Source organism: Tamandua tetradactyla, chromosome 9 (genome assembly GCF_023851605.1).
Source record: "Tamandua tetradactyla isolate mTamTet1 chromosome 9, mTamTet1.pri, whole genome shotgun sequence".
NCBI classification, from domain to species: Eukaryota; Metazoa; Chordata; class Mammalia; order Pilosa; family Myrmecophagidae; genus Tamandua; species Tamandua tetradactyla.
Window position 1 is genome coordinate 25336637 of NC_135335.1, and position 12720 is coordinate 25349356.

The 12720-nt window shown below is 41.4% G+C and overlaps 1 protein-coding gene across 1 annotated transcript; it reads left to right on the plus strand.

Annotated features, from left to right (window-relative positions):
* Positions 1-6082: 6082 nt before the first annotated feature.
* Positions 6083-12319, plus strand: LOC143645632 (spermatogenesis-associated protein 31D3-like). The gene is given in 5 exon segments (XM_077114885.1): positions 6083-6270; positions 7013-7052; positions 7675-7732; positions 7991-10623; positions 10626-12319. Coding segments are annotated over 5 exon segments (4611 nt in total). The 5' UTR covers positions 6083-6084.
* Positions 12320-12720: the final 401 nt, after the last annotated feature.

The window sequence follows — 12720 nt, forward strand, 5'->3', positions numbered from 1 at the left end:
TCCTTAGGTTCTCCATGAGTAGAACTCAAGATCAAATGATTCCTCTTCAAATGCAAGCTTTATAAAGGTAGGCAGAATCTCGACCTCATATTCAACCTCAACTCAATCTTGCTGTTCCTGTATTTCTGTATTCCCAGCACACTGAACAATGTCTGGCTTAGATGTTCAATAAATATCTGTGAATGAAGAAATGAATAAGTGGAAGAAAGAGTTGAGTTACATAAGAGATGCAAAAGCATATAAGGGAAATCTACCATGGATAAGAAACTCCTGAACCCAAGTAGTGTAAGAATGGTGATGGTGTTTTTGAAGTTCCTGCTGCTTCTCATATGGCATGTGGGAACATTTAAATGATCATAGCAAGCACAGTAGACAGAGAAGAATGAATCCGCTGCAGAGATCAAAGTTTAGCAAGAAAAAACAGGAGGTAGTACAATTAAAAGAAAGCAGATGATGTCAGGTGGTAAAGAATGAAAGGATAGGGTGAACTGCTCTGAGGTAGAACTGGGTGGGTTTCACCCATTGGCCCGGGCAGCCTAAGAGGTCCCCAACAACATGTAGATCTGTCAATAAATGTCAAGGCCTCTGACACTGGCTATAGTTTAAGGACAAACTTGTGGCATTCAATTGCAACCAACTGGAGAGAGAGCATAGCAAAAATGACAAGAGATAGGCCCTGGGAATCTGAATACAGCAAAGAGAGAAGCTGATGGCAACAACCAAGGGAGAGTCAAGGAGGGACAAACGGCTGGTGCATCAGGGATTCACTGACTTATCAAGGTCATGCACATATTTGACTCCCTTGTCTTTTAGCAAGAAGAGATGTGTTTTATCCCATCAGTGAAATCTCATTTGCTGGGATGATAGGACTCAGTTTCTGCAGGGTGCTTAACAACTCTCTGACATATCAGAATGTGTCAGGTTGAGTTACTGTGATTCTATTTAATGAGGACATGACACATGAAGCCATTACTAGTGATTCAGACACTTCCTGTCAATGTCTGCCACTCAGGAATGGATTTGTGATCAAACTCCAGTCACAGTTCAGCTTTTTGCATGAGAGTCATTTCCAAGTTTTACTTTTAATACCTGAAGTTTTGTGTTACCGATATTAAATAAAAACTCTTTGCAATGAATTTTAAATGAGGTAAAATCTCTCACCAGAGATTTGTTAAAAGCAGATGAACAGCTGTTCTCTTTTCCCCCTTTTTAGTAAGAGGGCTTTAAATTATATATTAACCAAAAAGGTAAACAGAATAAAATGGGCAATTAAATATTAATGGAAGATGTAGTGGAATTGTCCTGTGTTGTACTCAAAGCAGCCTGAATGTTTGAGCTGTGAATTGCTCTCCCTCAGGTATTGAAATATTCATCAGTGATATTTAATAAATATTCATATTCATAGGCACTCCTGTTTACACTATAGCACTTGGAAGAGAGTGCTTACCAAAGAAAACACGCTAATGGAAGGTGAACTTTCCTGTACGGTGAGTCACTTTAAATTATACAGAGTGTGCCACTGAGGAGACAAAAATGTCTCCTCTGACAAATGAGAAGCTTGCGTAAGAGAGGAATGTCTTTTGTTGAGAAAATAGCATTATTTTGGCATTGTCAAGGTCAGATAGAGTCATCTCTATGATTCTATGAAGGTGTGATGGACAGCTATTGGACAACTACAGATTACTGTATTTCTGTTTATTAATGTATTTTAGAAAGGAGACACCATGCTATTAATGCAACATATAAGTTTGTACATTAAAACATGCTCCTTCAGGGAAGGACATTACCTTTTACTTAAGTTTAAAACATGGGAGCTTTCCTTGATTCTCTTTCTCCTTTAACATAATCACTTAAAATGTTCACAAATATCTGTCAATTTAAGTATTTGAAAACATCTTTTTTACTCCCCATTTCCATTCCCACTGCCTATTTCCAAGCTCTGTGATTTTGGTTATTATATTATCCTACTCATCTTCCTTTCAATTCTATATTTCTATCAGTCATATAACAGAACACAGGAAATGTCTTATCTGATTATAATGTTTCCCTCTCTAAATCATTTTAATGAACAAAATACCTACCAATGGTTTCACATTGACTGTAAATACTTCAGAATAACACTCCTTGCCCTCATTATCTGTCCTCAATTACTCATCTAATTCTCTAGCCATCTCTCCTCAGTCTTGAGTTTAGATTATGGCAATCCCGGGTCCATGGCTTTTTTTCATGTTCCTCCTTTTGCCGAAATTGCCTGTCTCACTGATTCCCTGTAATCCTTTAATTTCCAATGTATTTTAGATCATTCTTCTCTCTGTACTACAATAAGATAATTAAAAGAGTATTTGTTACATTTTATTATAACCATAAATGACCTATCATCTTCCCCCTTAGACTATGAGTTCTTCAAAAGTAGGAGGAAAGGAACCTAGTACATAGTAGGTGCTCAATGAACAAGACTTCTTGAACTAATTCTTTCTAAACAGCAGATTCCTATTTCTACAATGCTTAAAATTGGGGGAAATCAGTAGCAAGAAGAGGGAACTGCTTAGATAAAGAATAGCAATAAATTGCTTCTTTCTGGAGTTAAAATAATTAAGCAATAACTCAGGGACAAGTGCTTTTAAATTTGTATAAGTGACATAAGAGAGGATAAGCATAGTAAAATCCTGAAGTTTGTAAGTATAATTTACCTTTTTCTGGTTGTTGGATTTCAAATGGACATGGGTAAGTAGTAGAAGAATCCCTGAGGTTATATGAATAGGCATAGAAATTTCAGGTGTAAGGCAGAAACAACCCAAATGTCCATCACCTGATGAATGTATAAACCAAATGTGATACATCAATTCAGCAGAATAGTTTGCAGCCAGAAAAAGGAATGAAGTAATGATACATGCTACATACAACATGTTTGAACCATAAAAATACTATGCTAATTAAAAGAAGTCAGTCACACAGGAGCACATAAGATTCCATCTATAAAAATGTCCAGAATAGTCAAATTTATAGGGACAGAAAGTATCTTAGTGGTTGCTTAGGACTGGAAGAGATTGGGGGATGGGTGGGTGATAGACTAACAAATATAGATTTCTTTTTGAGGTGATGAAAAAGTTCTAAAATTGACTGCAGTATTGGTTATACAATTCTCTGAATATACTAAAAAGCACTGATCATACACTTGAAAAGATGAATTGTGTGGAATGTGAATTATATCTGTATATCACTGTTACAAAAAGAAAATTAAGGTGAGGTTGAATGTGGGCAAATTTCAGAGAGCGTCTTTGAAAAAGACCTATTAAGTCAAACATAATAAGAGGATAGTCTCTGAATTCCTTTATATGCTCGTGAAAGCACTTACATGGCATTATTAGACATGCTTTGGACATTAGATGAGTCCTGGAATAAGACCCAAAGTCAACTCCTCTAGCCTAAAGGCACCACAAAACACTGATTATAATGAGAAAGTGAACTAAAACCAAGCCCAACATTTTAAATGACTTACTATGCTTCCACTGCTGGCACAATACATGGAACTCCAGTCATAACACCAAAATCAATTATTAAATAACCCCAGAGAATATATTATGAGCTCAACTCTGATAAGTATTTTAGAAACTATAAAACATAATTAAGATATGGTGCCTATACCCAACAAGCTTACTCCAGTTGGAAAGACAAGAAAACACACATGAACAATTAGCAATTACTAACTATTCAACTATTGAATAAACATAAAGAGATGACATGAGTTATTCATTAAGTCTTTGAGCTATTTGGCCATTTAAAAAAAACAAATCTCACTAAGATTTGTATGAAAGCAGTTATGAAAATTGGGTCCATTAGGATGACCCACAAATCATGATTTACTATGGTATTTCTACTCAATAAATGATCTTGTGCCATCATGTAGACTTTTCTCTTTTTTCCCAGATTTGCTAGGTTGTGCTAGAATTAACAGAAATTGATTTACCCTTGAGTGAAAGTACATAGGAAGAGTTGTGAATTTTAGTAAGACTACTACATGCTAGGCTGGTTAAGATTCTAGAAGCATAATACAAGCATGGGGGGCTTTGACTTAATAAAGAGATTGAAAAGAAATTAAAGGAAATACTATTACAACCAGGAGGAAACCTAAGTTATTTTAAACAATATATAATAGTGATAAAAGTACTAAATTATATCCAGGTACTTGTTTCTTTACTAGTTCCCTCTAGAGTTCCCTCTATAATCCTTCTCAATATCTACTTTTAGAACTAGAATTAGATTTAGTTGTTTTAAATGAAAATAAAATTAAATTTAAAAATGCAGTATTATTTCTTTGGGGAAATTTATAAGAATCCTTGCTTCTTACATCATGAGACCATTGTTCAACCAATGCCAAATACATTCAAATTATCAGGGAAGAATACCATGAGTATAAACTTATAAAGCAACAGCAGGCATCACAGTTACATATAAGAATTTAACCTTTGAACTTGCCATGTAAGAATGTAACCTTTGGAATTGATCTTATAAACACAAAGCAACCAATAAGCACAGAAGAATCAGTTCTTCCAATTACTTTTTTTTCCATTCTACATATATAATCAGTAATTCTTAATATCATCACATAGTTACATATTCATAATTTCTTAGAACATTTGCATCGATTTAGAAAAAGAAATAAAAAGACAGCAGAAAAAGAAGTAAAATGACAATAGAGAAAAAAAGTTATACATACCATACCCCATACCCCTCACTTTCATTTACCACTAGCATTTCAAACTAAATTTATTTTAACATTTGTTCCCCCTATTATTTATTTTTATTCCATATGTCCTACACTTTTGTTGATATGGCAGATAAAAGGAGCATCAGACCCAAGGTTTTCAAATTCACAGAGTCACATTGTGAAAGCTATATCATTGTTCAATCATCATCAAGAAACATGGCTACTGGAACACAGCTCTTCATTTTCAGGCAGTTCCCTCCAGCCTCTCCACTACATCTTGGACAACAAGGTGATATCTACTTAATGCATAAGAATAACCTCCAGGATAACCTCTTGACTCTGTTTGGAATCTCTCAGCCATTGACACTTAGTCTCATTTCACTCTTCCCCCTTTTGGTCGAGAAGTTTCTCTCAACCTCTTAATGTTAATTCTCAGCTCATTCTAGGGTTTTTCTCAGTCCCTTGATGCTGAGTCTCAGCTCATTCCAGGATCTCTGTCCCACATTGCCAGGAAGGTCCACAGCCCTGGGAGTCATGTCCCACACAGAGAGGGGGAGGGTGGTGAGACTGCTCATCATGTTGGCCAGAGGGAGAGGCCACATCTGAGCAACAAAAGACTCTCTTGGGGGTGACTCTTAAGCCTAAATTTTAAGTAGACTTGACCTATCCTTTGTGGGGTTAAGCTTCATATGAACAAAGTCCAAGACTGGGGGCTCAGCCTATAGCTTTGGTTGTCCACACTGCTTGTGAGAATATCAAGAATTCAACTTGAGGAAGTTGAATTTCTCCCCATTCTCACCATTCCCTGAAGGGGACTTTGCAAATACTTTTCCACTCACTGATCAAATCACTCTGTGATTCATTGGGGCATCACTCTGGACAAACCAACAAAATCTCATGTCCTACCCAAGGTTCCAAGTACTATGGTGTGTAAAAGAACTTTATGTTCTACATTTGAGTTGATGTAAGGCAAGAACATTGTGTAGGAAAGATAGATTGGAAGCCACCTGCAATCCTGAGAGTATAAATGTCTGGGAACAAGCAAAAATTCCAGGTAATCCTTCATACTTATAAGGCAATGGAATTGGTGGGCTTCAAGGTGTCCAAACAGTAAACTGGGATTCAAGTAATAACTGAGTTTCAGATAGAACAAACAGGGAACTTTCACTAAGGTAAACAGGGTATGTAATGGAAAGGATGGAGTCCCAAGACAGGAACATAGAGGCCACAGTGTGGGGAAGATGGTGGAGGAAGGCCTCCCTTCCCCCACCCTCACAACCCCTTTGTGACTCTTCAAAGCTCTGTGATGTGGGCCTGGGATTATAGCTCTGAGCGAAGACACTCTGTGCTCAGTAGCCTGAGGCAGCAGCATGATCATGGACGGAGTTCTTACTCTTCCAAAGGATCATGCTGAACCTTGGCTGAGCTGCGATTGGACTTGCTTGGATACTGATCACAACTACAGCACCAAGTGCGGGTTGTGGTTGCTCCTTCTGTTCCTGTGCTATGGAGCACTGCAACTACATTGGATTCTTCAGTGGAAAAGCAAAGACAGCCAAAAAGTAAGGAATCCTGGGCCGGTTTCCAGCAGAGACTCTCTGTTGCTCTTTCCATTTCCATTTAAGCATTTCTAAATAAAATATTGTGGCTCAGAGAGACACCTGAGATAGGAAGTCTGAGGAGAAAATGTAATGTTAATTTTCCAGAGGAAGATGGGGACTAAGAATTCTATGTGAAACTCAAGATCTGAGTCTGGGGTAAGGGTGGGGTTCCAGGATAAGATCCAAGCACAGTGATTCTGTGGTCCTGGACTGGATTGTTGAGAATTCTGTGTCCCTGCAGGAGAACAAGGTCCACCAACAATTGATTATCAGCCACATTCTCTTTTTGGGCTTCCTTCCTTCCTTGGAGTTGGGCTACACAGGAGAGCAGGGCTGAACTTCTGAGAGCCTGTGAGCAGAGGCTGGAGTCCACGCTCTGTCCTCAGCACAGGGTTTTATCTGAGGGAGCATGTAGGTGACTGTTGGTCTCAGCTTCTAGGCCCTCCTTGACCAGAGGACTGCTGGCTGAGGTCATCAGTTGTGGACCTCATAAGCATGATTTTTTATTTTTTCAAAGTAAGAAATAATGAAATATTGAAAATATTTTATCCCTTTTAAAAATAAACAAAAGAAACACAGAGTTCCATTAATTAAAATAATCATATTGTTTATGAATAGTGAATGTTTGCACTTCCCAGAGACAGGAGTGGGAGAACTGAGTTCCAGCCCTTACTTTTTATCTTTTTCTTTTTCTCATCTTCAGGGCAGAGCCAAGAGGAGGAGAAAAGGTGGAACACTGAGAGGTAAAGGTCTGCCTATTCCTCCTGAGCTTTCCAAGGGGGATCCTTTCTCTGTCTCCAAGAGGCTCAGGTCTACATTCTCTGAGGATCTCAGTTGCTAGATACAGTCTCACTCAAAGGCAAAGCTCTCAGAGGAGAGGCTCATGGGAAGAAAGTCAGAACCTGGGATACTTATCAAATTCCCTGCTCTACCCACCCATGGGCATGAAGCAATGATGGACGTGAGCAGTGATTTTAGCCAATAGGTGGCTATGTGAGATGTAGAGAAATGACTACTGGTTAGTTTGGAATCAAAACTTCCGTTTTCTATCTTTAGACAAGTACTTTAATTTCCTGAATGCTTAGATTCCTCTTTGAGATAACCACTGCTCTCTGTCCTTCACAGAACAATTTTGGGTATAACATGGGTTAATGTATACAAAGGCACCTTGTGAATGATAAAGCAGATTACACATGTGTGCCTTCTTACTATTTTCATTGACCACTTGATTTTGTCTACTGACTCTTGGAGATTTCAGAGTCTAAATCACAAAAGTCTTCCATGAAGGGACATCTACTCTGCTTCCTGTATGAGCCCTACCTTTCTCCCTTCACCATGCATAACCTTTCTCTCCTGGTTTCCCAGGCTGGAAAGCTTAGTAGAAAGAAGAGGAGACAAGGAAACTGCTCTCCATTCTGAGAAGGTGATCAGTCTTTCCCCTTCTTTCCTGGTCCCCTTTTCTCGCAATATCTATGCCATTCCAGCACTTCAGTGAAGCCTGGGGTTGACACGGGAAGGGGTAGCTGTAGGAATGTGAATGTGAATGAAAGCCTTGGGGAGAGGGCCATATGGCAAGGTATATTGCAAAGTTACGTTTGTGGCCCCACCCCTGGTAGATGAACAGGCCCTCCTTTGCTTGTTCTGGTCCTGGCTGCAGCTTTGTGCTTCCTGTATCCTGCAGCCCCCTGGGCCAGTATCATGATACCACCTGTTTTCATCAACTGTTATGCTCAAATCCCTTTTGTGAAGTGTGTGAATGAGCAATTGCTGAGGTCGATTGGCTACTGTTTGGGGAGCCCCTAGAAGACGCTGCTCCTTCTTGGTCTTCTTTGACTTCCACAGTTCCTGAGACTGAGTCACCGATCACTCTGACCTCTGACCTCTCAGCAGACCCTGAGGCAGACTTAATACCAGACCCCCTGCCTGAGCCCTCTTCACCCTTTACCATTCTCTCACCTGACTGGATGACCCCCTTAGTTGACTTTCTTTCACCCTCACCACCAGATAACAATCTGCCACCACAGTCTTTTCTCCCCTTGAATCTCCCCCAGCTTCCAATGGGCTATTTTATCTCCCAACCACCTGCCTTTTCGCCTCTTCCACCATATCACACTCAAAGAGTGGATCCTCTTCTTCAGCCACAGGCTGCTTTGTCTCTGAACAGCATCTTTGCACTTGAGCCCACCATCTCTCAATATACCAACGTTGCACTTGAGCCCACCATCTCTCAAGATACCAACGTTGCAACAAATTTGTCCCATGCAATGAATCCCACTGATTCATTTCCTTGTTATCATGCACCACCAACCCTGTCTGCTTCACCACCACCAGACTGTGCTTTAACTGTGACTCAACCTCAATCAACTTCAATCTTACTGAAGCCTCTCCCAGAGAATTCATCTCCAGATAGCCCTGCTGGGTTGACTGCTTATGTTCCAACAATCACAGGCATTGACCCTTCCAACCTGCCTCTTTCAGAATTCTCCTGGTGGCAGGCTCATGCCCAGAACTCTTCCCCTTCTACCTTGGCACAATGTGATTTCCAGCCAGGGCTGCTTACTGTCAATTCTCCAGAGGTCCATTTAGGAGGAGATACAACAACTAACTATGTGGAAGCTGGTAGCCTCTCTTTTCTTTCCCCTGATGTCCTGGACTTTCTGGAAAGACAAGTCAAAAAGAGAGGGGATTTCCTGATGTGGAAGGAAAAAGAAAACAAAAAGAGATCTCTTCTAAAACAACTTAGGGCACACTTCCAACTAAATTCTTCAGTGAAAATGTTAGATTCAATTGCTGATAAGCAAGACACAGCAGCTTCCCTACACTTCTGGAGCACCGAAGGCAAACAGGAAGAGCTGATACATCAGCAGCCCCCATATCCTAATACCCTGGGAGGCCATTTGCAACAGAAATATATCCAGCTCTTCTGGGGTCCCCCTACTTTGCACAGTGAGTCCTTGATGCCTGCTGCCCTGGTATCAGGTGGATGTCTTTCAATCTTTGTCTTCAATAGAATATCAAGTACCCCTGCAATCCAAATTAAGGGTGGAGAATCCCCACTACTTTCCCATCCCCTATCTCTGTCCCTGTCTGAGAGGAAGCTTCAAACCTTGCCTGAAACTCTGTCTGAATCCCAGCCCCCACATCTCACTCAGGTCCAGTCCCAGGCCCACCTGAAATCTGCACTCCAAAATCTACCCCCTTCTGTCTCAGCCCACAATAAGAGCTGTAGAGTGTCTTTCCATAGACTCCAGAATGAGGCACAGAGTTTTGATCCAACTGAAATTAACTACCTGGAGTGGCACGTGTTGCAGAAGCAACAGGATGGTTTGTGGGGTTTACCCATTGTGGTCCAAAGATCTCAGGAGGCTTTTTGTTCTCCAGCTCCCAACTCTTCTCAGTACCACCAGGCCTCTCAGGTCCATGTTCCAGTCTCTATCATTCCTGGACATTTTCCTCTCAATAGTGAGATGCAGAAGAAACTAGAACACCACCTTCGAAAAAGGCTCATTCAACATCGTTGGGGCCTGCCCCACAGGATCCACGATTCTCTGTCTCTAATGAAGCCTCCAGACGAACTTTCAGAGGTATCTGAGTCAAAGAGCAGTTATGGACTCTCATGACTCTCTGTGTTTAAGTGTGAGAACAACAAAGATCTAAAGAGTGTTGGATTGAGCCTCTCAGAAAATGTCTATGAGAAAAACTCAGAGATACTTCAGCTAGAGGAGGGTCAGGGACATAGCCTGGAGAATGGCCCAAAAGACCATTTGTTGAATGACTCAGAAGTTTCCTTCATTAAAGCTCTGGAGTCTGACTCTGAAAATGACTTAGAAGGTCACATGGTGAGTCTTTCAGGGAATAACTCAAGGGCCTCAAGCGTGAGCCTGGAGCAGAGGAAATTGGAAAATATTCTGAAAGTACATTTGAGCAAGTTTGAGCAAATCAATGTGGGTAGGATCCCTGTGGCTGTACGCTCTGCATGGCATGCTGTCAAGCAGACATTAACTCCTCCTGCAAAATTCCACACCCAAATGAAACAACAAAATTTGACACAATGGGTGGTGGGTGATTCCTGCCTGAATACCTCTCAGGAGCTTTCCTTCATTGATTCCAGAACACAAGAGATACTAGAAGCCCATGTTAAAAGGCTTACTTTGAGGAGGTTGTGGGGCCTTCCCAACAAGATCCTTGAATCCATAGAAATCTTTAAATTGAAAGAGGCCTCATCATGCTCTTCTCTCCATCCTAACATTCCCTCTTCAATCACCATTGTTTCTGGGAGGGACCCCAAAGCTAAGGCTTTTGAAACCTTTGAAAGAGCACCCAAACTTTTCAGGTTGATGAGATGCTAACAACAACTTCAGTCCCCATTGTAGATCATTCTCTCCCTGCCACCTCCCCTGTCAGCAAGGAAGGACGGGGCACCAAGAGACGATCACCATCTGATGTCAATCATGAGCTTGCACAGGACTTTCAGACAACAGAAGATGGCAGTCAGTCGCTTCGGCCCCTTACATATAGCACCAAAGACAGCATGAGTCATAGTGAGACTGTCACAACCAATAGATGCAGCCCAGAGCTGTCCGTAAGTCAAGACAGGGCTGGACATGAGCCAAGGGACCAGCAAGTGAGTTTCAGTGATAGAGGAGAAATGCTACAGGACAAAGGGATGGGAGAGAAGAATTTAAAACAATTTTCCATTTTCAATGTGTCCAGGGAGATATTCAAGGCTGAGGAGCTCTATGCTGAGCAATCACAAATGAGTGATGACTCTGAAAAGATAAAAATGGATACCAGTGAAGGAGAAATTCCCTTGACCACTGAATGTCCCCCATCACCAAAAATACCAGTTCCCCATGACCCTGATATTTCACACCTTAAAAAACAACTGTTTGATGAGTTGAAGTGTAAAGTGGAATCCAAGGAGCATAGACAGTCTCAAGGCTATTCCACGGATATGTCTCTTGCCTCAGAGAACTTGTCTTTGAAGGCCCCACTGACTCCTGCCCAGAGCATATCTAGTGGGAACGTGTCAGATTCCCAGGTGTTGCATGTCCACTTGGAGGACAAAGGGACGCAGCAGCAGGAGCCTTGGGTACCTAAGCATGTTTTATGGAAGTGTCAGGATAAGAATTTTCCACCAGATGCAAAAAGAGTGAACCCTCAGAGACTTGAAACAGGGGAGTTTTGTGGGGGGGATGCAGAGTTGGGGACTGCCCAAGTCAGAAAGAGTTATCGTGCTCAGGTCAGGAAATTAGAGGAGACTCTTGGGAGCAAGTCCCCTCAGTGCCTGTTACAGATGCAACAGTCTCCTTCTGAAAGTCTTTTCAGAAAAACAATGAAGCACCTTTTGCAATGGCTTCATCCTAGTACACAATGTAAAGAGCAGGGAAGTTTCCTGGAAAAACGTAGTTCCATGTCAGCTTCTGTGCAGAGCAGAGGCTCAATTAAAAGTGGAGCAAGGGTGACTGAAGCTCAGAATCTCATGGCAGACATCGGAAAGTTTGTGGAGGAGAAAATGGGGCAAAGACATGGAAGAGATATCACCTGTTCTCAAGCATCCCTTCCCTCCTTGAAGAAGTTTGAGGAAATTCAGTACAAGGCAAGACTGAAGACCCAAGCAGAGCTCATCCAGGGGCATCCCTTCAACTATAGGGCTCCCCTCCATAAAGTGACAAATACTGATGGCAACAGCCAAAAAACTGTGTGTATTGGCCAGAACCATCCTACATGTGCTAGAGACAGGAACAAACACCCCCAGAAAGTTGTAGGATGCAAGGACCAGCTATTGTGCCAGAGTTATTCCCCATCCACAACCATCAAGGAGTTGGAGTTCCTTCCAAGCCCCACCTGCATGCCTCAAGAATGCCAGGTGCCTCAGGCTGCCTTCCCCTTTACTGAAGGCAGCCACAGAGATTTGTCTTTCCTATTGAGGCAGGAAATGTTTCACCAGCACTTCCAGGGAGGAAAATCCCCCCCCCCAAGAATAACTCATTCTTTGTTGAGAATATAGATTCTCTCCAACAAATGTTCCTTCTAAGAATGCTGTCTTCTCTGTGTACTGTGGGGCATGGTTTTTGGGTATCTCAGGGCTTGTGTTTAGGAAATGGAAAGAATTAGTTTAGCTCTTACTGATCACCTCCTTTGGTTTCTATAAAGGGTGACCAGTTCTCTGGTGCTCTTGGTGAAGAACAGACATCTCCTTCTTCAAACATGAAGAACAGACATGTTTGATATTCTCAAACATCCCCTCCCTCTCTGATGAAATATTAGGAGAGGGGATCTGTTTTCCATCTTATTTTAGCCATAATGAAAATGTATAGAAACCCTCACCTTCCTCTTCTTTAACAGCTTCATATCTTTTGGAGCAGTAGTGAATAAAGCTCTTCCATATCTGAGAAGAGTCAGGGACAA